Source organism: Parasteatoda tepidariorum, chromosome 3, assembly GCF_982258835.1.
Source record: "Parasteatoda tepidariorum strain Cologne lab strain chromosome 3, Ptep-v5.0, whole genome shotgun sequence".
Classification (NCBI taxonomy): domain Eukaryota; kingdom Metazoa; phylum Arthropoda; class Arachnida; order Araneae; family Theridiidae; genus Parasteatoda; species Parasteatoda tepidariorum.
The window spans coordinates 92615270-92642665 of NC_141757.1; the positions used below are offsets into that span (position 1 = coordinate 92615270).

At 26.1% G+C, this 27396-nt stretch overlaps 1 protein-coding gene across 6 annotated transcripts in view; it reads right to left on the reverse strand.

The window, feature by feature from the left end:
* Positions 1–3641: 3641 nt before the first annotated feature.
* The window catches only part of LOC107447132 (lysosomal alpha-glucosidase), a 33198-nt gene continuing 9443 nt past the window's right edge, over positions 3642–27396 (reverse strand). For 3 of the 6 annotated variants that reach the window (XM_087159789.1, XM_087159792.1, XM_087159793.1), the window contains 15 exons: positions 25740–25836; positions 23640–23878; positions 21126–21257; positions 19752–19862; positions 18086–18202; positions 16408–16607; positions 14964–15097; positions 13101–13252; positions 11886–12034; positions 11249–11333; positions 10975–11156; positions 9984–10072; positions 8642–8691; positions 6027–6164; positions 3642–4046 (listed from right to left, as the gene is read on the reverse strand). In XM_087159789.1, coding sequence (XP_087015915.1) covers positions 3978–4046; positions 6027–6164; positions 8642–8691; positions 9984–10072; positions 10975–11156; positions 11249–11333; positions 11886–12034; positions 13101–13252; positions 14964–15097; positions 16408–16607; positions 18086–18202; positions 19752–19862; positions 21126–21257; positions 23640–23878; positions 25740–25836 — 1944 coding nt within the window. In that variant the 3' untranslated portion in view covers positions 3642–3977. Of the gene's footprint in view, positions 4047–6026; positions 6165–8641; positions 8692–9983; positions 10073–10166; positions 10346–10974; positions 11157–11248; positions 11334–11885; positions 12035–13100; positions 13253–14963; positions 15098–16407; positions 16608–18085; positions 18203–19751; positions 19863–21125; positions 21258–23639; positions 23879–25739; positions 25837–26583; positions 26656–27396 lie in introns of those variants that run through there. The other 3 variants (XM_087159795.1, XM_087159790.1, XM_087159791.1) reach the window with 3 other exon arrangements.

Here is a 27396-nt window from a genome sequence, read left to right on the forward strand (position 1 = left end):
CACCTTATCGGGAGGAAAGCGCTTTATCCATTGAGTTATAGTAGCATTTCATAACGAAGCCGGGATAGCCTGGTTGGCAGGCCGTGGACTCCGTGAGTTCGAATCCAGCTGGCCGAAGAAGAAATGGTTACTGGTGCACGTTAAATCTGTCGTGTCACAAAGTCCCCAATGCTCCCGTAACAAATTATACCTCTGAGGATACTGGATTGTTAATTGATCGTTCTGTCGTTCAGGTCAAAATTATGATCTGTAAATGAATGAATGGATTTATGTATGGGTTCGTTCTTATAAACGGGTGTGACGAAAGACGAATTCTTGACCATAAATGACACCACTGGAAAACAAAAACAATCGCATCCCCAAACAACACTGCCTTGCAATTCAAAAAACAACTTAAGTGCTTCGCGATTGATTTTGAGAAAAGTAGCTTGACAACTATTTTCCTTATATGCTAAACCTACGAACGCTAAATAGAATTTCAGAAAATTTCTAAAACAAATTCTAATTGTGAATTATTTTTTTTTTTGCAATATGTAACTTATATGAAAGATGCCAAATACATAAAAATTTCAGTTCTGAATTTTTTTGTCGCTTACGTTGATTTTTCAATTGCACGGCAGAAGTGTCGTTTATATTTCTTTTAATTTTTTAAAAAAAAGTGAAAAAACTGTTTTTAATGTTTGTATTAAGTGTTGAAAAGTAATGTGGCACGCGAGATTCTTTTCCCCAATTTCACGAATATCATCTACTATCACGAACCAAGAAAGTATTTTATCTCGTAAATTTCAGCTAAAAATAAAACCAACCAAGCATAGAAGAATTATTAGACATGGAAAGTCAAATAATGCTTTTAAAGTTAGACATCGTTGTGTGGCAGAGAAGCATCGAATTTAGCCTACATAACCACAACCATAGCTCAATTTAACGATTCTTTTTGGTGCGACTGTCTGTCTTAAAATGATAAGAATGTAAAATTTTAAAAATGCGATATAAAAAAAAATCTTCTTTCTTTCTCGTTTTGAGAACAAAGTCTAAAAATCGAGTGAATGTAATGAAAATTAAATAAATGATGCTTAAAAGCTGAATTCATAAATACCTTGATTTAAAATCTTCGTGAATAGGTCATTTAACTAACTTAAATAGAGGAGATATTTCCAATTTAACAAAAATATCATTTTTGAAAGTCTAATCTAAACAACAGTCGAATCGTACGGTTAAATCCAATTTAGGAATTAAAAGGGTTCCGATTTTCTACGACTATACAATTTGATGGGTAAAATGAAGAATTTCGTGCACAAAAATTTCACGAAATCTTGAACCAATTTTAATATGACTATTTTTAGAAAAATATCTGCTGTTCAAAAAAAAAAAAAAAAAATTAAATAAAATTCTAAAAAAATTTTAATATGACTATTTTTAAAGAAGTATCTGCTGTTCCAAAAAAATAAATAAATAAATAAATTCTAAAAAAAATGGGAACCTAGAATTTTGGATGTTCCTCAAGACCATAACAGCATCCCATAAATGGGTTTTTACTAAGTTTTGTGTACGAAATTTAAAACTATATTTCATCTCATTGTTTTATCCATATTGGTTTTTTTTTTAAAAATATAGAAGGAAAAAAAAATAAGTTGTGTATTTTTTATGATCATCGGATCAAGGTGTGAAAGAACCTGGGGTTATCGGGTATTAAGGTGCAGTACCCATCACAAATTAGCCGAAATTGTCCTTTTATTTAGTGACTATGCAATTCCTTTCGTCAAGTTCAATTTCAGTTAAGCATGTTTTAATGAAATATAAAATTAACAAAATTGAAAGCAACTACTCCTTGATTTTTTTTAAATATTTGTAATCGCACCAAACATTTAAATACTTTAACTGTTAGGTTTTTATAAAATAGCAAATAATCTTTTATGAATTACAAATGATAAATAAAATTATAATAATATTGGAATATGCTAATTTCAAAAATCGGTAAAACGAAATCTCGGTCATCAACAAACAATAATCAAATGAGTTACTCTTTGAAGTGTATGCTCGATAAAGCTACAATATATATATATATATATATATATATATATATATATATATAACAAACGCCAATAGCTGTCGCTCCCTCCGTAATTAAACTGTTAGAACTATTTTGATGTGAAGGAAGAAAGAGTTAGTTGGATTAGAAATGTAAAAACAAACCTGTGTGGTTTACAAATATTAAAGAATAAGTATCATCTTTATTGGTTCTTCATTGTCATAGTAAATGGTCAACATATATATAAAAATGTCTGTCTGTCCTTTTTACACTTAAACTAAATCATGCAACCGAGAGAGACGAAATTCGGCATACTGTTAGTTCGAAGCACTGGGAAGGTCACTGTGACATCAGAACATTTTACTACGATCCGTTCGTGCGGGATGAGTGAGAAACGAAATAGAATTTTTTGATAGCTTAAGCGTTAATCATAGTTTTAAATTAAACTATAGACGATTCTATTTTATCATGTATTTTAAAGATAGCAGTGACATTTGATGGAGGAAAAAAAAAGAGTTTATTGCACGCACATTAATATTTATTTTTTATTCACTGTATCAGATAAATTCAATGAATAACGTAAAAGTGGTAGAATGGAACTGCTACATCACTAAGTTAGAATTTCTAAAATTATCTGAAAACATGTGTTCATTTTGTTTAAAGTAATGCCTTTAAAACGTACTTCTATAAAAGAAATGAAAAAATATATATATAGTTATGTATTGAAAGGCAAAATTAATGTAAAACAAGTACTAATTCGTTGAAAAGTACTGTAAAAATTCACCAAACTATTATTGACACCAATGATGCCCAATTAATGTTGGTAATATGTATTAATTGAAATTTTAAAAAAAGCTATGAGCTAGCTATGAAAATCAAGCACTGCACATCCATAGAGTCTATAGAACTAGTTTCTGCGATAAAAATAAAGAAACATTGCAGAAAATAAAAGAACATTAAAATTCTGTATATAATGTATTATAAATATAAATCAGGATTCTCTAATGTAATTTTTATGTCACAAAGAGGTGCTGAAATTTAAGTGTAAAATTGTTCAAAGTTAGACACTGCTAAAGTCTTTTAAGGTATTGGAAGAGGCATGATAGTAGAAAGTGGTAGATCAGATGCAAATTTTCCTATCCAGGTTTAGCTAAATTTTATATATTATTTTTAAATTCAAGATTATTTAAATTAAATCCAAATTTTTATATCCACTTACAATTTTTGTCATCCATACAAAAAATGAAAGAATGAATTAATTTAAAAACTGCTGTACTGAAAGCATAATTAGTTGTGGAGTAAAAAGAATAACTTGAAGTGATATCTTATGACACCACTTGTTAGAATTTATGTTGTGAGCTCCCAAATGTCCGTTTCTGAAAGTGTTATTAGAGCATTGACAAGCATTTTTGTCTGTCTGCAGTTATTTTTTTAAAAAATGTTTTACAGAAATTATTTGTAACAGCTCAAAACATGTTAGCTGCTTATTATAGCTTTTACATTTTATACATTTTTAAGTTATTTTTTGTCAAATTAAGGCTATTTAAGTGGATTAAATTTAAAATCAAAATTTGGTTCAGATGGTTATGTGTTCGATGACAAAAGAAGTAAATTTTTCAAATTTTAAAACCAGTTTATTTATTGTACACAACAAGTTTGAATAAAACTGTTAAATAAATATAAAATACAAACTTTCAAAACATAAAACAAAATAATAGTAAAAATAAAAACTCTTTTTAAAAATGATAACTTTAAATATGAAATACTTAATAAGTTTATTTTTTAAATGATAAGAGTATTTTTTTAAAAATAAGTAGTAAATAAATGATAAAGTAGTAAATCTAATTTATTTTGTATGAAAAATAAACATTTGATTTCAAAATTTGTTGGACTATTATCTTTCAATGAAAAAAAGGCTATGTGAAATATGTTTTCATTTTCATCCTCTTCAAGTAGTCCAAGATACAATAAAAGATTCATTCAAAGAAAATCCCTTTGCCGTTATAGATAAAGTAGTCTGAAAATGATACAATAGTATTAGGACATATTTTTATAAATTCATTATGATCTTCTAACAGTATAAAATTGAAGTAAATGAAAGGAAAAGTATTATACATTACGGAACCGATTATCCGGAACGATCGGGACCATCGCTATTCCGGATAACTGATTTTTCCGGTTTTCTAAATCGCTACAAAAAGCCGTTTTTTTATTGTTAAACCCAACTAAAAAAAATAATATTTGGAAATAATCTTAAAAAGAAGAAAAAACGAAGTAATACACTAATGATTATTTCCAAAATGATAGTAAGGTAAACATCTTTCCAAAAAGAAAGAAAAATCGTAAAATCTTATGAGGAAAAAAAAAATTATTTTTTTTTAAAATGGCGGGAAAATTTACGAACTTCGTTCCGGTTTTTTGGTTTTCCGGTTTTCTGATTTCCGGACAACGGGTTCTGTACTGTAACATAATAGATCAAGCTTTAGTTTCTGACATTGTACTATATAAGTGATGAACTAGCATGAGTAGTATGCTATTTTTTTTATTCTATTCATGAAAAGTATCTAACTATTCGAATAGATTAGAAATGGTGTTTAAGTTTTCAGTCTACAATTCTATACATCTTTTCAAAACATTTATTTAATTTTTTTGCGTTAGTTCATCAATTTCTTTATAACATATAATTTGAAAATTTTTAACATTGTTACTTAGTCCAGTTATGAGTAATTCATGCACCACTAGATTATAAAATGATATTTATAAAAAAAAAATAATAGAATTGTAATCTTATAAACTTTTAATTTTTAATTAATTTTTTATTATTTAACCTAATAGTTTTATAAAAAATATATATACAATTTCAGTCTTTTGGATTTCGCCCACAAACATTAGTTATTTGTTCAAATTAGTTATTTGTAAAAATTTAAAAAGTACTAGACATTAAAATAAAACAAAAACTCACTACAGTTCAGAGATATCAAATAAAATTTAACAGAGTATATTTCTTTGAAAAACTAATATTTTGCTACCTTTCTAATAATCAGTTCTGTAAAAAAAAAAAAGTTTTAAAAATTGTATCTGAACTAAAATGCATAATGATTACTTTTTTTAAATATAAACTATTCATAGAAATATATTATATATTATTATTTAATTATAAAAAGGTCAACATATTCACCGATAATAATTTTCACTGCATAAATGATATTTCAATAATTGAAAATTTCGGTTCTAAAAACTAATTAAATTGAGTAAAAAGTTAGCAAAATGTAAAAAAGAAAATTATTTGCTAAATGAAGCACAGAAATAATAAAATACAAAGATATGACAGGAAAGGGAAGAACATTATATTTTAAATAATTTTAACTACTGATCCTACTTGCTGAAAGTTTCTATTAAAATTAAACAGTTAATCTTTGTAAATTAGAGAATTTTTACTTAATATTATAATTACATGTTGGTAAAAAGAAAAATGCAGATGCACCTTTTTTTCCCCAGCATATATGCATTTTGTCACTTTTAATTACCCATTAAAAATTAGCAGCATAAAAGAAAATGAATTACAAATCAATACATTTACAAGAATCATTATTTTTGAAATATACAGTACTGTTTTTAATAATATCACCAAATCTCTCTTTTTTTTTAACCACTTGAAACTGCATTCTACTCATTCTTATATTAAATTTTTATGGATCTGAGGTAGGTTGATTTAGATGTTCAAAATGAAGATAAAATAAAGGAAAATTACAGACAAATAAAAAAAAAGGGGGGAAGAAAAAGATTGCCAGATTGCAAAATATAAAAAAAAGCGCAAATTGAGCGTAACTAGAGGAGTTTTGTTTTAAAGTGCCGTTCTATTTTCCTGTATATATATATATATATATATATATATATATATATATATATATATATATATATATATATATATATATATATATATATATATATATATATATATATATATAAATTTTGAAAATGAAAACAAAAAATATACCTTCAAGTATTGAAATTGCACCTCTTTTTCATTAATGGTTACTTTGGACGGTCTTTTATCCAGTCCATATACTTTTATTTCATTGAGATCTAACTTAGTTGGATAGTTGTGCCAAACAATACTGTTGTTGAAACAATTCTGTTAAACAATATACAAAATTAATTTGAATAAAAACACATCTTAATTATAAAATGTGCACACAATTAAATATAATATATTGTACAAAAAATATTTCTAACTTTTTTTAGGTTTAAACTTGGAACTGCAAATAATTATTAAAATTACACATATATGTTTTTTTTTTATTACATATGAGTTAAAATTACCTACATAAAAGCAAACTGAATTTAAAATAAGTCCTTTTTAAATTAAAAATATTCATGTAAAAAATAAAATGAAATTTATTCTACCGAAAAAATTGTCTTTAAAAACTGTTTTACCAAATAAAACATTTGAATATTCAGTTTTAACTATAGGTTTTATTAGTTAAACAACATTTCATTGATCAATGACGCCAATTGCACTGGTTAACAGACATTAATAGAAAAATTTCTATATGTTATTTACAGTTTGGTTTTTGTTCACACTTGTTTGAGAGAACCAGCGGTTTACCAATAGAGGGCAGGGTAATTGAATGCTATGTCATATCACATTTTTTCGCGTTATGCTTTTGAATTTGCATATACTTTTGAGACAGATACAATAATAATAGTTTAATTTTGTTAAGCGTATATTATCATCAATATTATGTCAATCATGTAAGTGTTAAATAGAACTGTCATTTGTATTTCAATGCTTATACTCTGCTTATGCTGTCAATGCAGTACTTCTGCCAATGGACTATTGTTATTATTATTATTATTATTATTATGTAGTTAATGTTCGCTTCTTGTAATTCCTCATTCTATTTATTTTATGATTTATCCCTTTCGATATTTGTCATGTACTAATGCATTATCAAGAGTGAATCATTAAAGCTTGTTTGAATAAGAAGCTCGTAAGTGTCATTAGTCTTGATTGATGTTTAGCAATTCAGCCTCCAGTATGAACATGCAGTCAGCAGTACCCTAGTTCTGACCTACCCCCTATGAACATTATTACAATAAAATTTGCATAATTTCTTACAAGTCAAGCAACATTTTTGAGACTATGGAATTGCAAATAGAAAAAAAGTGTAAAAAAGAATGGGAAAGGCTATTTTGCTTGCAGCCAACTTATATCAATTAATGATATATTTGTATATATGTTGCATCATGAAAAAAGTATCAAATTCAATAGTAGATAATAATAATTTATAGCATGTTTCTTACACTTAAAAAAAAAGAGGATGGACTTATTATTAAAAGGTTAACAGAACAGTAATCATAAAGAAAAATATAATTAAATTACATTGAAAAAACTAAACGAAATTAACATATAACTTTCTTTCAATAAGATTAAATTACATAAAAAAAACAATCAATATATACATATGAAAGCTTTAATAGCAAAACTGCTCACATAAAATTCGGTGTAAATGCCAAAATGCATACATTTACAAATTGGTGAACTTCTTGATAGATCAAGAAAAAATACAAAAAGTTAAAATTATTAATACCATTAATACCATAATACCATTAATTAAATGCATTTTTTCACATTCTAAGAAAATAATACCAAAAATAATAATAATAAAACATTAGGGAAACAAAAAATCACTGTACCATGGAAAAATGTTTCTCAACTGTGGTGTTATTCCTTAATTTTTAAAAAACGCAATATAATTTTATTTTATTGTTGGCGAGGCATTTTTTAAAATCTTCAGAAAAATATAAAAATATTAATACAGCAAAGCTTCCTTGGAGCAACCACTTTCTGTTTCACAAATGGTCATTGATGGAGGTTGGTTGTTCTGAGGTTACCTCCACTGACTTAAAAATTTTTATCAAAGGTACATGATTTTTCACAAACGATTTTAATTTTAATCAGTGTCCTTTTCTTGGTGCGGAAATGCCACTTCTAAGGGCGTCATGAAAAGACAGATTGATGAATAAAACTTAACATTTATAAGAATGATCCCAACTGATATAATTATGTGTAAAAACAAATTTACCAGTTTTGAATGATAAAGCTATTTTAAACAAATAAACAATTATGTTTTTTTGCTTCAGTTTGCATTTAATTTTATATCATAAAAAATAGTTAGCTTAATAAGGTGAGAAGAGGTTTGCTTATTTAAAATGCTTATTTTTCCTAAAAGAACTTTTTTTTTCTAATTTAACTTTCAATTTTAAAAATAAATCATTGATAATGTTGTCTTTAGTGCACTCTGATTGTAACATGAGGTAGGCAATCGTTTCAGAGAGTGTCAAATAGAGCTCGATAAATAAGATCAATTCACAAATATTTTCAATACATTTGAATCTACTTATTTGTTTTGTTAATATTTTTTTTTATTTCGATATTTTATATTGTTTTGTTATTTGATCACCTGTGTATTTTGTGCCAAAGTTTGCCCGCTTGCTAGTAAAAAATACGCTAAAAATTATTATTTAAATTACACATACAATAATTAATTTTTAAAAGATTGAAAAAAAATTAAATTTTTAATTTTTGTTGAAAGTATTAAAACTTACCTTATCAGCACTAAAGTGGTTCTTATCATATATTTCTGTTTGATGAGTGCCTAAAATAAGAAAAAAATATTATTAAAAGAAAACTAAATTATTAAACAAAAGTGAACATAAATTTTTTTTTAATATATACTATTTGCATTTATAAAATATACTTTTGCTCATAAATTTTTCATGTCTCTCACTCCTCAGATTGTAAATAAAATTGACTGATAAATGCAAAGGGAATAATAATTAATATTTACAGATGGTATTTCTTCAATTTTTTATAGTAATGATCTTGAGTTTATATAGACAGGTTCATAATTGGAAAATGGACACGGATATTGAAAATTTTTGATTGTTTAAAAATAAGTAAGAAATCGATATACTAAATTAAAAAAATATTTTGTATTCATGTAACAGGAATTTTATAAATAAAGTACAAGGCAATTTTATATGCAGTGAACTTTCATAAGGGAAGAACAGCTAAATTCTACTCCAATTTGAATGGACAGTTCACAGTTTTAACATTTGACAGTTAGGTGTTCATTAGATGTAAAAGCACAAAATTGAAATAACTGTTAATTGTAAATTTAATTTTTTAGTTCAGAATGACATAACTTCAAACTTTTGTTCTTGGTTTTATAAATTTTAATTAAAATGAATTTGATAACATAATATTCAATAATTTAAATGTTAAGAAAAAAAAGTTGACAAATACATGTTGAAATTTTCTCATACTGCAAAATTAAGAAATTACTAACTTCACCTTTCTTTACACTATCACAAGAAAAAGTCCTTCAAAAAAATCATTATATGCAGCTTGGTATAAGTATTCAAATTTAAAATATATAATTGAATTTCCATATGAGAATAAATAATGACTAATAATGGTTAAGTTAATGAGAATATATAATAAACACATGTATAATAAAATAATAAAACTGAGTGACTTAAAAAGTAAATAAAAGGAATTTAATACACTTAAATTATAGAACGAAAATGGACATAAATATTGAAGATTCTACACTGTTTAAAAATAAGTGAGAAATTAATTTACTATAATAAAAAAAAAAAACAATAATTCTTATGAGAATCAAAAATATAATGGAAAAAATAGCAGTTTATTAACTAGCATTTCATTTAGAGTTCCTTCAATAGTTACAATAAATTATTTTTTTGCAATTGAAATCTATATATTTTATTTAAATAAATCAAAATATTTGAAATCGTAGAAAAATACAAGCAGGTATAAAATTTGCTAGTGTTTAATATATTAAAAAAGGAGGTTTCCCTTTCTCTAGTTTTTCAAATTTCAGCACAGTTAAGTAGCAGTACATCTGAAAATAAATTTAACATATACCCAAAGATTCTCCATCATCCCAATAGAATTCTCCAGATGCCTCTTGATTTTCATCCAGCACAATCAGTACATCAAAGTCATTTTCTCGGCTGTAATATATTACTAGATATTATTTAATTTAGAAAAAATAAAATTAATAGAAATATACAAACAAACTTGTTTATTGTCAGTTGAAATTAACAAGATCTGAATTTAAAAAGACAATTTTTATGAATGGTTGGTCTAATGTTAAAAAAAATATATGTATATAAAAATCTGGTGTTATAAGCATAACTTGGATTTAGGAGATATTCTTCTTAAACTTCTAAAACTTTGTCATGAGTCTTTCAAATCTTTGCAATGAATAAACACAAAGTTCTTTCCTAGAACAAAATATCAAAATTTAACAATAGGATAAAATTGCTAAAATTTTGAAAATTGCAGAGGGTAGAATTTAAATTCCTTAAAAGTCTTTTAATTTTGAAGTAATTGAAAAATTAAGAAAAAAATTTTAGCAATTAAAAATGTGATTACTAATGTTCAAAGATGTGTAAGAAAGGAGATATGAACTAGACTGTAATAAATCCTTTTGTGTTTAATACGAGTACAACCTTGCTTTTGTTATCAGTGGAAAATCAAGGTGTTGGTGATGATGCATTTATTGCGATGAGTGTAGTATATTACATAATTTCCAATCAAAAATTCGAAGTTAAGTCATAAAGAGTCAATTTTCTCCTCAATGTATGTCATAAATAATAAAACTCTCCTATATTTTGAAAAAAAGTTTGATTATACACAGTTTTTATATATAATTATTGATCAATAGCTAGAAGGTTGGGCTAAAAAGTCACCCTGAAGTAAATAAGTAATTAAAGTAAAAAAAAAAAAAACAATGCTCAAAAACTTCTTGGCAACAATTCTTTCTCAAAAATAAATCGATTTTAAGTTTCCCTATAAATTTAACATTTTTCTTTCACAAAATAAATTTGTAAATAAAAGAAAGATAGTTCACCTAGACATAATATTTTTTCCAGGCAACTGTAAAGGCAATATGTATCCACCTCTAACGGCTAAAATGATATGGGTTATGTTGCAAGGTAAACTTTTATATCCAGCTTCATTACTAATTAGTTCTCCAGTGTAAAAATCATACCAAATAGCATTAGGGAAGTAAGCTTTGACTTCTGTCATGCCCTAAAAGCAAAGAATTCAAACATTTAGATAAGCATTTGTTTCTTTATGATAGAAAAGTTAATTGTAATTTGTTTGAAAATAATCATTTTTACAGGATAAAGAGCTGGTATAACAAGCAGAGCTGGACCCCATAAAAATTCTTCATCCATATTCAATGCAATTTTATCAGTAGGGAATCTGAAAATTAACAAAACATTGTATTAAATAAAATATAAAAATAATAATAAACTCTGAATTTTCAAATAAAAATTATTTTGCAAACCTGGAGATGATGCGTATTTTTGAAATAAAATGTATTTCTAAAAAAAAACATTCAACTTTGATCTGTAGATTAAATTTAATTTTATCTTAATTAATCTCTTCTTTATAAATTAAAATGAGTTTTTTCTGGAGTTAGCCCTTTCTTAAAAAAAAGTAAACATCTGATGAGCTACTGGGTAATTGTTGGTAAATCGAAATCTAGCATTAAAAATGAGTATTGAAAAGTGATATCTAGTTAAAAGGAACTTCAATTTCTAAGAAATTTTTTTTTTAATGAGAACTTTTAAACTAAGAAATACCTTTGGTTAAGCTATTGATTAAAAAAAAGTTAAAGAAATTAAATGGAAGTATAAAACAATAATGATCAGTATAGAAATACTAAACTTATTATTTATATCACTTATAGACTGTAGATTAAAATTAATTGCGCAGCTCACCAGCATTTAGTACAATTCAAAATTTACTCACTCAAAAAACAGAGGTCTAACTGTTGCTTCACCAAATTCAGTACTTCTATAGAACAGATGGTAAATGTATGGTAGCAAGTAATATCGAGTATGCAGAGATTTCTTAGCAGCAATAAGCACATCTCCACCCATAGCAGCTGGATCTTGCTCCTAAAAATATATCATAAGATAATAACAATAAAAAAAAATGGAAAAAAATAGCATAATATTTTTTATTTTATTTTACAGAAGGAAAAAAATTACACAGATATGAAAATAAGTGGATTGGCTGAAAAATATAGAAAAATGCCATCCTCCTATTACAACTTTTTAAATTTAGGTATTCATAGGGAAAACCATAAATTAAATCACTGGATTACAAAAAATCTGTAAGAGTCTTCCATAGTTTTAAGAAACGCAAGCTTCCAACTTCCATTCATGAACAGTTATGACTTAAATTTTTTGTGGAAATTGAAAGGTAAAAAGAATCCAAATGTATGGGAGTTAAAGGCAAATGAATTAAAGGAATAACTAAATCAGCGGTTCCTAACCGATGGTCCATGTCAGAGTCGACCGACTCTTTCATGGAGAAAAACTCTCATTTAAGGTTTCCCAACTTAGATTACTTGTTTTTAAGTTTCCTTACAGTTATGAGAGCTAAGTGAATACAATTAAATTATTTTCTTTATAAAAAAAAAACTTATTTTTAAATTCTTCGGTAATTCTTGAACAGAATCTTTTGCTAACTACTGCATCTATACTCATTTTACATATATGTCCTACGTCATACCTATATACTAAGTGTCTATAATTTATCATTATATTTTTTACTTTTATAATTATAAAGCAGTTTCAATAGTATTATAGTTTCACATTATAACATATTATAGTTTCAATAGAAACATATTATTAAAAACAAGTGAAATATTTTCTCATGATTTAAGTATTAACTCCAAATAAAATCACTAATAGAAATAAGTAACAAAAGGTTATTCAAGATATCATTTGCTAATATATATTACAATATGTAGTCGATGTATTTTAAACTTTTTTGTACTATTTCAGTAAAATTATAACTTATTTATTATATAAAATTTTTAAAATATTTTTCAAAATTCAATCAAAAAGAGAGAAAAATTAATTTTCATAAATGCCACATTTTAAATCAATCATTTTAAACAAATGGATAGCTCTTAAACACTGATTTAACTAGTTTCAAATTAATTTAGAAACTTACAATGGTATCATAATCATTATGATTTCTTGCAAATGGATAAAAAGCACCAAGAGCTTGCCAACGAGCACATAGCTCTGCAGTGGTATTTAGTCGGAAACCACAAATATCTGATCCAACCATTGGCATACCATATATGTTAAATACAAGCATAACTAAAAATAAAATTCATTTTATGATGTGTAAAATATAGAAATTACAAACTAAATATCTTAAACTTAACTTAGTTAATATTGTATGAGAATAAAAAACTAGAGATGGTAAATTGGTATGAAATGCTCACATGTTTTTGATTAGAATTAAACTAAACACATATTAATTTCTGCAATCATACACAAAAAAGGCATGTAGAAATAAATCAAACTGCATCAAAACATTATTTCTAAATATCACTCTTACAGCTATTCATAAAGCTATTCCTATTTAATCAAGCAATTCAAAAGCTTTAAAGCAATCAAGCGAATTACAGAGTTAATCAACACCCGTTGATAGTTATTCAAGTTTGACTTAAATAGGGTTCAGCATACTAGAGAAACTGACAGCAGAGTTACAAAAATATATCAGAAATTGACTGCTTTACCTTACCAATTTAAAAGAGAATAATTTCAGTAAACGAATCATTACCCAAGCATAGATGTTATTTAACATAAATAAAACAGACTGATAGTTTTTAAAAAAATATAGTAAATACCATATTATTATAAAAGATTATTATATTAGAGATCATTATCATTATTTTTTTATGTTCTTCGAATTTTAAATCTAGTAATAAATATAACTATAATGATTGGAAAACTAAAATGATAAAAATTAAAATAAATTCAAAAAAAATAATAATTTTTTTCCTATAATATAAATTGCCTGAAGTATTTTCCAAAATTAAATTTTTGAATGTATATAACTGCTTCAAAATTTGACTTGTGCTATAATTGAAAATGTAGGTTAGATAACCAAAGATTTGTTTTTTCAAGACTAGTATAAACAATGAAGTATTTTAAATAATTTTTCAGCAAACTAATTATGATTTAAATAGATATTAATTCTGAGTAATTGTGCTACAGAAGGCTTATTTTTTTATTTTCTTTAAACAAATAATAATATATATATATATAGGGGGAAATGGTAAGATGAGTAATTTTAATTTTGCCATTGATGGTATTGCTTTATAGTGAACAGATGCTACCATCTGTAAGTAAAAAACTGTTTTAACAGTAATAAATCTGTAATAATGAATTCTGTAGCCTTTTTTTTAATTATCCTATTTAGTAACTATTAGAGTAATAAAAGCTCTTTTAGTTCAGCATATTTTATTTTATTTAAGATTCATAATAACAAGAAATATGAGCATTCACATGTATATAACCAACATTTGAAATTAGAAGGTAGTACAATATTCAGTGGACAGAAGAAAAGGAAAATCAATAAATTTACATAATCTCATAAAATTAACATTGAGTTTTTAATTTATAAAAATATTTTAAATTTTTTAAGAGTAACTTTAATAATAGGGTTTCAAGTAAAAAGCATTTATTTTGCGACCTTGACACTTCAAAAGAAAAGAAATAATAGCTTTCTAACAATGATATATTCAGATAAATAATAAATATTCTTATTGATTTTCACTAATTCAATGTATATAAATCAACCCTAGCAAGATTTCAAATTTTATCTATCCTATTTTTAAATTTTTTTTTAATAAATAAGCAAACTGTAACTTTAAAAAAATATTGAATTTATGATGTGAATTTGAGTAATCATACCTAGTCATTATTCCAAGTAATTATAATTCTTGGAAAAAAGATGTAAATAGTTTATTTTAATAGCATCAACTAGATGAAAAACTAAAATACTTTAAATAAATCTTACACGGAATTGTGTATCGAAGATCTTCCCAACTTGATGTTATATCACCACTCCAATGACCACTAAAAGCACCTTGACCAGAATATGTGGCTCGAGATATTATGAAAGGTCGTTTTTTCCTTATAACACGCATTGAACTATAAAAAGAACAGAAAACAAATCAAGCATAGAGATAAAACTTCCTACAATATTTAAGAATTTACAGTAACTAAATTTATTAAATTTTACGTCCAGTCATTTATATTACGAAAAAAAAAGCAGGGTTAAACTAAACATTACAAATTTTTAGTTGTTTTATCTCACTAGTAAAAATTCTAAAAAATATAGAAATTCTAAAGAACATTCATAACCCTCAACTCATGCAAACAGTAAATACTCATAGCCTTTCCATTAAGAAGAATGTTAAAAATATGTATTTTATATTATTCTATTTCCAAAATTTATACTTCGATATTTTTCAGTTCAGTATAATAATAATAAAACTAGTAGGAAGAGGAAAAAGAAATTGTATAAAAAAAATTTTTTTTGTACTATAAACACAGATTTTAACAAAATTAATATTTTACAGATGATTAATTTACTAAATATTAATGAAATATACCAATATTATAATCATTAAGTGGGAGTACTAATGACTATCAAAATATAATAACAACTTAAATTATTTGAAAATACAAGAAATAAGTATCAGTATTAGATAATGATCATACAAGAAAAATGTTCAAGAAAATAGTTAATCAGTTGCTAGCATAGACTAATAATAAATTCCAATAAATTTTCTTTCAATAATCAATATTTTTTCAGACAAACAAAGCTATAACCAAACTTGATTTCCATCCTAAAATAGCATTATCCTTTATTGTACATAAGGGAGAGGTTAGTAACTATGAAAAAGCAATTTTAACACCATGCAAGCTGTCAATTCAGTCTAATGTTGCTGATTATCAAACAATGAATGATCAATATTGTACACTTATTTGTATTTCTTTACAGTAATTACTGCTGCCATGAATAAAATACATATAAACAAAACTGGTCCAATATACAGAAAAAAATATGTCATCTTTGTGCTAGAACATAACATGATAAAATAAAAATTAAATTTTAAAATTTTAACAGCAGCTTAAGTACTAAAATAAATTTTCAACATATCTGCATTTTCTTTTTTTTTCTCCTGTATCTCAGAACTGACAATAAAAAAGTTTGAAAATAAATTGTATGCCTTAATTTTTTTTAAATATGCTTATCTGCTTTTATACATTATAATTATGATGAGGTTAAGCAATGCTTTTGTTCCTGCATGACTGTAGAAAACTTTATTCATGAGAACAACTATAATGCGCATGGATGTATTTAATTTTTAAATGAAATTAGAATACTTTTTATATCATTAAATAATTTTAAAAGATAAATTAAAAAAGGAATTTCAGATAACACAAATGCTTACGCATAGGAAGTGTATGATTCCCTAAAGCCAACCAAGTTATGTTCATAGTAGTGCAAAGAAAAATAATGCTCAGCTGTCATGCATATAGTCTGGGTTCGTAATGGATATGGCCTACCAGGAAGATATTTTGGGTTTTCAACAGATGAATCAGGACACTCTTTTGCTGTTCCATTGTCAAAATTCAAAGGCTCATTCATATCCTTACAGAAGGAAATACAATATCAGATTTGCTTCTAATTTATAATTTATTAAATAAAGTAAGATAGGAGACAGTTATTTTTCACAATTACATAAGATTTTAAGCATCATGCATCATAAATGTAAAATAGTATCGATGTATGAAGCCAGTTTTTTCTTCTTTTTTTTTATAGAATAGCAGACAAACAGTCATTTTAACAGATTTAGTTTGACAAACACACTAAGTTTTCTTTTAAGATGTATAATGAAACATATTTTTTTCAATAACGTAATTGAACTTATTTATTATTATAACTTGATGAACAATTCTTGGTCATAGATGGCGCCACTGGAAAACAAGAATGAATGCAACCCCTCTATACGTCAACATTTTGATGAACAATAAACTTTATAATAAAATGTAATGTTTCAAAGCTAATCAGAAAGAATGTTTGCTCAAAATATACAAGTATTAATAAGCAAATATTTCAAATATTTAAATAAAATTATGAATACAAAATACTGCATTAATTTACTAAAAAAATTGAACTTCTTTCTTGTTTTTAAAATTGATAATACATATAACAAAAAATCTATCACTGCCCAAAAGTAACAAAAATCAATCTAGGTACAAAAGTAACAAAAGATTGATCTTGATACAAAAGTTATAAAAAATTATTGATTCACATATTATTTTAAGCATATACATAACCAAGGTAATAAGAAGAAGTCAAATAGCTAGAGCAGATCTCGTAGTAGGCAAAAAAATATATAATAAAATCAAGACATTTTTCATAATCAGAAAATTTTCTGAAACAGTATACATACACCAGAATACTTTTAAAACTTACACCATAGAAAAGTATAATTTACATTACTTAAGTACAATAAAAGAAAATGTTTCTGCAACAAATAATAAAATAGATTTTTTTTTATTTTCAGAAATATTGTGTTCAGAAGAGAAAGTTAACAGTTTTCAGTATTTTTTATTGACGGATGACTGAACAACTCATAATAGTTTGATATCAATATCTAGAAAATTTTTATAGTACTGTTGCAATAAAAAATAACGAGTATTAATCAGTTATTCCCCCATACCAGTAATTAAAATTTGTAACAGAGTTCTAGACTTCCTCAAACAAATAATTTTAAAGCAAAGATTCCAATTATATTGAAAGGAAAACACAAAAAATATGCTACTTAACACTTTTTCACAAAGGTAATGCAGTAGATGATCCCTTAATAAATCTTTTAAAAAGATCTATGATACAATTACAGCACTGTTGATTAGAATTGAACATTTTTAAAGTCAGATGAAAAAGTCAAATCAATATTTGTATTTCAGGAAACATGTTGTGTTGCCCAATACTAAAATTTTGTCTACGAAATGCATTCAGTTGATTTTAAAACATTAAGTGTTTATTATATTCATAAAAACAGAAATAACTCTTAACTCTCTCTTGTTTAAAAAAATAAATAAATAAATAAACAGAGTACTTACCAGCCATAACCCATCAAACTTAACCTCTTTGTAAAATTCATTTAATCTGTCAGTCCAATAGCCTTGAGTTTTGGGAAAAGTAAAATCAGGATAAACTGTGTAATTTGTATTCCATACCTAATAAATAAATAAAAATTATTGGTATATGACAAAATAAAAAGTAAATTAAGCATGTCCTATACACTAAATAATTGAATCACAATGTTTCAATAGTAATTCATGAATAATAGACAATATCAATAGAGATAATAAGTTTACAATACCAGCTTTGTCAGTAATATTATATTATTTTGTAAGCTTGGCATTTCTAAATTTTTCCTTATAGCTGCCACTTTAATGGATGCATTTTTGCAGATACTGTGTTAATTTTTTTTTCTAACACCAACACCTTGATATGTCCTTAAGAAAGCATGGAACTATCCCTTAGTTTATTAGAATTTTTTTATTAAAATGTTCAGTACAACATATGCTAGCATTTTGAATAAATCAAATATACTAATTAGTTTAATGGCACTTTTAATGGATAATAAAACAAATTAGCAACTTTCTTAAAACCAAACTGGGCATTTATTTGCTATTATTAAGTAATTAAAACGTTCTATTGCAAGCCAATGAATATTATTTACAGTTTTTTTCACCAAAACAAAATGAACTTGCCCATTAAAGTATTCCTCTGTGTCAGTTTTGATGGAATAAACCATGAATTTTTAAAACAATCATACAAACCATTAGAAAACATAAAATGTATTTATTAAGGTGTCTTTTAAGCTTCTAAGTTTGAATTAATAAAATTGTTATTTTTAAAATTATTGGGACAACCGACTACACTACATTAATATTGTGTAACAGCTCATTTTGTCAAAGTTGATAATATGCCTATTATTAAAATGATCATATCAACATTGACTCATTCCCACCATCACACTAACTTAAAATGGCTATAGTCTCTTGCAAACTGTTATGTTTGAATTTTTGAATTGGCCTACTGTTGGCAAAATTATCACTGTGGTCTTCCTTTTTGCATTTTTAGGCATATTTGAAATAATTTTTTCTTTGTTTGCACTGTTTACAATAGTGGCATTAAAATTTTAGCAATGTTACAGTTATAGAATACTAAATTATGCCTTAGGCAAAACTGTCATAAAACTGATATTTTTCTTCTAGAGGTTGAAACATTTGACCAGGAACTTATACAAAAATATAATGTAATAAATGCAATACATAGTGAAATTTGTATACTGGTTTGCATAGCAATACTTGCTAAAAGTCGTTGTAACAGACTCTATATTTTTCATTTACCATTGCTGCGTTTAAGTCGTGGATCAATTAGTTGTATAGTTCATGAAAAAACAGATGACAGATCTTCTGTTATTACTTTTCATTGCTTATCTACAGACAATTTTTTCACAATTTGAACTTAAACGAGGTTTTAAAATCCTTTTTAAAGGAATGACATTTTCACAAACAGTCAGAAACACTTTTTGACGGTATTAAAAGAGAGTTGAAGAATTTTAACAATTCTTCAATAAATGACTTTTTATTGGGTCAAGTGTAACTGTGGTAGGAATACAGTAATTGCTACTGAAAATAAATGCACTTATCAGTTTCTTTTTAATTATTTCAGATTTACAAAAGAATGAAATTAAAATATATGAAAGAAAATTACTTTAGATTCAATATAATTGCCTTCAGCATCTTTTACAAAAAGATCTAATTTTTTTCCTTCATCAAAAGCAGGATATGTTCCATTTTCCTCAGAATTAGATACTCCAGGCGACTAAAAATAGTTATTAAATGCACACAATTTTTCTCAGTCAAATGTTACATCAGGAAAAATTATAACAGTTAAAATTATACAATAATATAGTCAGAATTACTAAATCTGTTCATTAAACAAATTGATTATTGAAAAAAAAATTGCCAATTGTTTATTAGTTTTGAATATTTTCAATGGAATAATTATTAAAAATAAGACATATAATACAGAATTATAAGAGTTAACCATAAGAATAACAAACCCAAATAAAGGTAGAATAAGGATTTTTGAGAAGGAGGAGAGAAGATTTTTAAAATATTTGAGTGTTTTTCACTCTTTTTAAAAGCTGAAATAAAATAAAATTAACAGAGAATCAAGCTTTAATACAGTAAATGACATATATTGAGTCAGAATCCTTTTATTACATAGTTATTTCATTACGATTAAAAAAATTACTTTTGCTTTTAGAATATAGAAAAACAATTTCAATGTAATAATGTTTACAATTTTTGATGATGTTAAAGCATGATGGCAATGTCTAACTATATAACTGGCAAAGGTTAATCTGTTTAACAAATGTTTAGCTATCTAAGGGGGTTAATGTATTTTAGGATTTATTTCTTTTGTTAATTTCAATACATAAATACATTTGATTTGAAGATACTAAAGCATGATGTCAATATCCTTACTCCATAACTGGCAAAGGTTAATCTGTTTAACAAATGTTTAGTTACCTTAGGGGTTAATGTATTTTAAGATTCATTTCTTTTGTTAATTTTCATGTATAAAAATATTTGATTTTAGATTTAGTATGATCCAAATATTTAAATAAGAAAATAATGATTTTTGAAAGCTAATAAACAATTAATGTTAAAATTCCACCTCCTTTGTTAATTTTGATACATTCATGTACTATATATATTTCTTTCTATATTTCAGTCTGATCAAAATATTTAATTTTTAAAAAAATAATTATTTTTAAGATAATAACTAATAATGTTTAAAAATAAATAATTTTATTGTTAAAATAATTTTTTTTTACATAAAAATTAAAAGTTTAAAAACAATACTCCAAATATTTTTTTATATTCTTCTTAAACTTTTTTTGAACATCAAACAAGTTTGTCAATTTAAAGTTTAATCTTGTTCATGCATTTATCAAGGAAGTACTATAAAACCTTTTCAAATTATATAAACATATATTAAAAAACCAGAAATCAATGTTTAAGTATAAAAAATTTACATAGACTTTATTACAATCATAAACATGAAAATACAACTCACTATCATAGCTACATAGTGCATGCCTTTTTCATGCAATTCATCAATCCATTCTGGCAAGCCATTAAATGCAACAGGATCATATGTAAAATCTAAGTGTCTCTTCATATAATCAATGTCATTCCACATCACATCCTGAAAAATAAATTAAATTAAAATCTCCCAAAACATTTTAAAATATTAATTTATAGATGAACTTCTTATAGAAAGTATTTAGTCTATATATTGCAAACAAAATCAGTCAAATAAAATTGATAATGTTATATAATGTAATGTATAAAATAAAGTAAATAAAGATGAGTTTACAAGTCATATAATTAATAAAATTATTAACTTATGACAGACCGTGAAAAACAAAATTAATTTATTACAAAATGATAATTGTAACCACGTTTACCTCCCAAAAAATAGCCATGAATATAAACATATTTGGCATATGGTAAAAAGAATTTTGAAATATTTTCTATTAACTATCCTAATGTCACTGATACAAGGTCACACAATGGTGAATCTTACTTGAATTCTGTTGACAAAATGATTTTTCGTTTTTCAATAGCAGAGCATTACCTTTTCATAGCAGAACTTTCCTAGGTTCCCTTGCTATCAGCAAAATTTAGGTAGGCCGGAATGTTGTTTTCGTGTTTCTTTAGACTAAAAAGCCTTGAGACAAACTAAGAGCTAAAAAACAACATTTAGACCAGTGTTTCCCAACGTGGGGCCTACGCCCCACCGGGGGGCAATTTGATTGTAAAGGTGAGAAATTCAAAAATAGACTCGACATGTGTTAAAACCTTTTGCTCTGGGCCATTTAAATGCAATGCGAGATTTCGGTGACAAAATAGAAAGAAAAAAGCAAATTCTTAAATAATTGCGGTCAATAAATATTATGTGACTTAGGAATATTTTAAGTGACAAACCTGAAATGAAGTATCTGTTTACAGTCGATGGTAAAGCATTTGTGAGTTATTTAGCCAATATCTTTGAAAAACTGAATATATTAAATAAGAAACTTCAAGGAACCAATAAAACTCTTGTTGATGCAAAAGCGAAGATATTTGGCTTCATTACCCTTATTGAGTTATGTGAGAAATATATTAACAACAGAAACTTTGAACAGTTTCATTGGCTCTGTGTAGTAAATGATACCGCTTTACTTGTTATTGTCTATCATCTGAAAATTCTATCGGCTGATTTGAAAGAAAGATATTCTGATTTAAAACAAATTTATCTTCCAACATGGATGTTACAGTCCATGTTAGTGGATTTGTCTGATATATCAAATATATCAGGAAGAACTTGCAGAAATGCAAAATGATTAGTCAGTTAAAACTTTATTTAATATGAATGGAGTGATGGCATGGCTTCATGAGGAAACAGAAAACAAATACCCAAATTCAATCAAATGTGCAAGAAAACTATTGTTACAGATTCCATCTTCATATTTAGCTGAATGTGGATTTAGTGCTGTAAATGATTTTATTGGTCAGAAAAAGAAATCGTCTGGATATAACACAGCGGGGAGACTTGAGACTGAAGCTAACCAAATTGGAACCTAAGATAAAATCTACATGCAGCAAGCATCAAGGGCAAGAATCTCACAAAATTAAAATCTTTATTAAAATTATTTCGAATTTGAATTTTAGCTTTTCATTATATGTTCTGAAAATTTACTTACTTTGTTTCGCCAACAATTTCCTAAGTTTCTCAAGCGAACAATTCGATTTTTTAATATTAAAAATTATGCATATGTTACATAGGGGGGCATAAGAATTTTAAAAAGGCTTAAGTGGGGCATGGTACAAAAAAGGTTGGAAAACACTGATTTAGACCCAGGTCACATAATTACCAGATGGGCAAAAATGAAGAGGGGGACTTCTAATTGGTCTCATAAAGGGACTAAAGCAACAAGGATAAGGAAAATCCGAATCTCTATTACAATTGGCTGTCTATTACAATTGTCTATACAATTTTTTTACAAAATCTCTATTACAATTGTCTTCTCATATAATTGGCTGTCATGTTTTTCAGAGAAAATATCAAATATCTAGATCTTCAAGACATAGACAACCATTCAAAAAGACACCCAGTTTCTACATAGTATAGTATAGCATTCTCGCAACAGCCTGTTATGAGCCGAAGGGGGTCATGGTTCGCAATTTCGAGACCAATGGAATGATAATGGCAACAAGGTCAGCAGTGCACACAAGCCACTTTTACTTCTTGGATAAGCTGGTACCCAACGATCTAAAGCAGTGAGGGCTTCAAGCCGCCATCAGGAATCGAGCCCCAGTTTTACATATTTACAATTTTTAATATTTACTTAGTGTTATAAATGAAAAATTTTGAATTTAAATTTGTTTAATATTTTGATAGAAATTTAATACCAAAACATAACTAGTTTTGCTTTGTTAATGAATACAGAATTTCTTCAGATTCATTTTAATAATTATGATTATATACAATGCTTTGTCACCAAAAACGTAGAAAGACTGAGTGAAAAAAAATTAAAATACTCACAACAGTAACACCAGCATCTAAATTACGCTGAAGTGTTTCATTAGTTTTACTTAAGCTAAAGTATCCATATCGGCAAAGATGAAAACCAAGACTCCAATATGGAATAAAAAATGGACGACCAACAATAAAATTATATTGACCAACAACTTCTTGAGGAGTAGGGCCAAGCATGATAAAAAAGTCATATATTCCACCAATTGTTCGAAATGTAACAGCAGGAGCAGGCTGTAGCAAAACATCTGCAGTGAAAAAGTAAAGTAGTACAAATACGGCTAATTATAAAAAGTAAATAGAAGATTTCTCTTAAGAGAATAGTATAGTTGAATAAGAGTCAAGAGCAATAAATAAATAGAGCAAAGATAATAAATTAAAGGCAATAAATAGAAATAAATTGTGTAAAGCATACAATAACTCCTCATTAAATAACATACTGTCTAGGATAAGGTAATGTGGGTATAAAATAAAGATTTTCTTAAAGAGGGCTTAAAAATCAAACCATTAAATTTATTTTACAGGATTTATTTTAAGTTTGGATGCATTTTATATACATTGGAATCATATAGATTAAATATGAATCATAACTTATATATTTTGTTTTATTGTTTTTGTATTGTAATGCTTTCAAAAGAACGTGTTTTGATATACCAACTTTACCTCACTCTGGGGTAAAGTGGGTATAGTTCTAAAATTAGTGTATATTTCCCTAAAAACATTTGCAAATATTTTATTCGAAATAAAATTGCTCTTAAATAAATGTATCGAGATTATATTTTAAAAAAATGCTAGAAAATATTTCTTTTCGTATTATTAAATTAAAGAGTTAATGTTCTTGACTATCACAATTAGGTTTAATTTTGGTAGCAGTGTATTTTGTTGAACTCTACACAATTTCATGAAAAAGCAAGAAAACTACAATAGTTTTTCGTTTATTTGAAATATAAATGAGAGTGCAAAAATTAATATCTATAGTGGTAATTTAAAGTATTTTAACTACTTGCAGCACACATGTATTTTTACTCAATTTAATTATTTTAAGGAAATTGTTTTGCTTTTCATGAAAAAACTGTCATGTAAAGGCAGAAAATTGATTGAATACACATCTATATCTTTAAATATGCTCACTAAGCAGTACCATTATGCTATTTTTCTAAATTTTATTTCATAACAGGTCTGTTACTTTGTTATCCACCTTATCATTTTTCTCTTTAAAAAATAAAATTTAAAAGAAATTTTGCTTTCAGGGTTAAAATTATAATGTAGGGCTATAATCAAACAAGTAAAAAAATTTTTTAGCTATTTCATTTGAAAATATAGAGTATTAGATACTTATTAAAGCTAACACAAAAGTAAAAAAAATATCCCTATCATACAACATTTAGCTAACCTAATCATATACCCACTTTATCCCACCTTAGAAAACAATTCATAATAAATAAAATTTTGAAGTTAATTTTTAAATTTCAAAGTAGATCTGTTCCTTACATGCCCTTTCTACCAGTTTGAACTTAAATTAATAGTTTTTGCCAGTTATTAATAACATTAAAGTTCATGAAAAGCTTAAACTAACATATTCTATAAATTGATCATAAACAAATAATTTGTAAACATTAAAGTTTTTATCAGTTTCAAAAACTGAAAGAGAAATGCTTTCCACGAATCCATTAAATGTCTTGAAAAATTTTAAACAAATTATCCCAGGTTTAAAGGGGAAAATAAATGTTTTTTAACATATACCCACTTTACCCATATACTCATTTTTCCCCACCTGACCATATATTGTTTTGCTTTTACAACACTCCTCAAGACACCAAACTCAAGAAATGGTGGTTACTACAGTTAGAAAGATAAGTCACTTTAAACAGAGGCTGTTTCATTTTAGCTAATGTTTGCAGAAAAAAAAAAAAGAAACTTATTGTAAAATTTTTATCCCAAGATTATAAGAACACCTAAACATTTTCCAGTGAAAAAGTTTGTAATACAAAAACAGTAACTTGATTATTTTTAACTCGAAGTTTAAAAAATATAGCACAATTTACAAAACATCTGTCATAAATAAATAAATAATGTTATAAAAATAAAATTTATTTGAAATGCTGTTACCTATTGCAGCATTAGCTCTGAAAAATATGCCATTAGCATTTCCGTCAGGTTCCATCACCAAACAAAATGGATGTGTTCCATACAGATTCCTATGTGGCTGTAATTTGTTTGTTTTTTATTATTAAAATGATAAAAACATGCATAAACACAATTATACAAATTGATAAATTTTTAAAATTACGAAAAAAAAAAGAAAAAAAAAGGAAATTAATACATTATAGATTGCTAGTATTTGAAAAAATTTAATTTAATTTGTAAGGAAATTTACAATATGATTTTTGAGATTTAAATTTGGTTGTGGAAATAGTTTTCAAAGTAAGGTTTCAATTTCTATTCTCCATTTATTTAATTAAAAAAAGATAACAACATGAAAACAATTTTAATCTAACATTAAATTTTATTTTTAGAGTTGGAAGTTATTCTTTACAGTTTCTCATGCATAAGTTTTGGTGCTGGAAAAATAAAAAATTTTTATCAATAAGGTTTGGAGTTTGATGACATCTGAATTTCTAATCACTTTTTTAGGGCATTTTTTATCAATTTTCAGGGCATTTTTGAGAGTTTTTTTTTATTTTAATTTATTTTTTGAAATTTTTAGAAGTACTAGCAGTTATAAACTAGAAAGTTATAGTAAAAAGTATAACTTTCACACATTTTAACCAGAGTTAAACAATGACTGCACTTCAATTTCTTGGAATTGGATAAGCACTGCCTGCCACTAAAATAAAACAAACTATTAATTAAAAAAAAAAGAGAAAAAACAGAAATATCCTCTGTGGACCTTATAGTGAATAAGACAGAAAGCTAAAGCACTGTAATTGAAGATAACTACAGAAAAACCTACGTTTCCTTGGGAACTTTTCATGAACAACTGGTGCGCCATAGCAGATATCAACTTTAGGGTGCATAGCTATATCTTTTAACAAAAAGTAAGAATCTTTTAAGTATTTTTTTAAGCACTCAAAAAACAAATTTAAGCACTATATACATTAACAAAATGCAAAATAATTTTCAAATACTTTGCATGAACATGATAAAATAACTAGTTTCTGACAAAGAATTCTTTTTTTGATTATATTAGCCAACATAAAAAGATCGAAAGATTTTTCGGTTCGTTTTCAGAGGGTGGAAAATGAAGCCTGAAATTAAGAATATTGTGCAAAATGTAGCAGAGTTGCATATGAGAGTGCTAGAATCTCACCGAACCCATCTCAGTAGACAGACACACGAACTCGCAAATATTTAATCAAACATGTAAAATAATTGGCGCTTGCATACACTACGGACCGACGGTAAGCCGAATGGATTGTGGCTGAATGAATTGTGAAAAAGTTGAATAGAACAATGTGAAAAATGACACTTTCGCATAATACATAGCGAAAATTAACATGGTGTCGAAAAAGGAATATTAAGCACCTATTTAAAAAAACATCGAAATCAGCACCTTTAAGGGCTTTTAAAAAACGAAAATAAAGCACCTTTAAGTAGGTACTTTTTAAAAATGCTACGCAAACTTGTTTGGGGAAAATACCAAAGAAACAGTTGTTTCAACTTGACAACTTAAACATGCATGAAGTGATGGGAGATGCACTTGGCAGCATGTCTTACTAGTTGCATTTCTTTACTTTGAACTGTAGTTTTCTCTGAAAAAACCAAA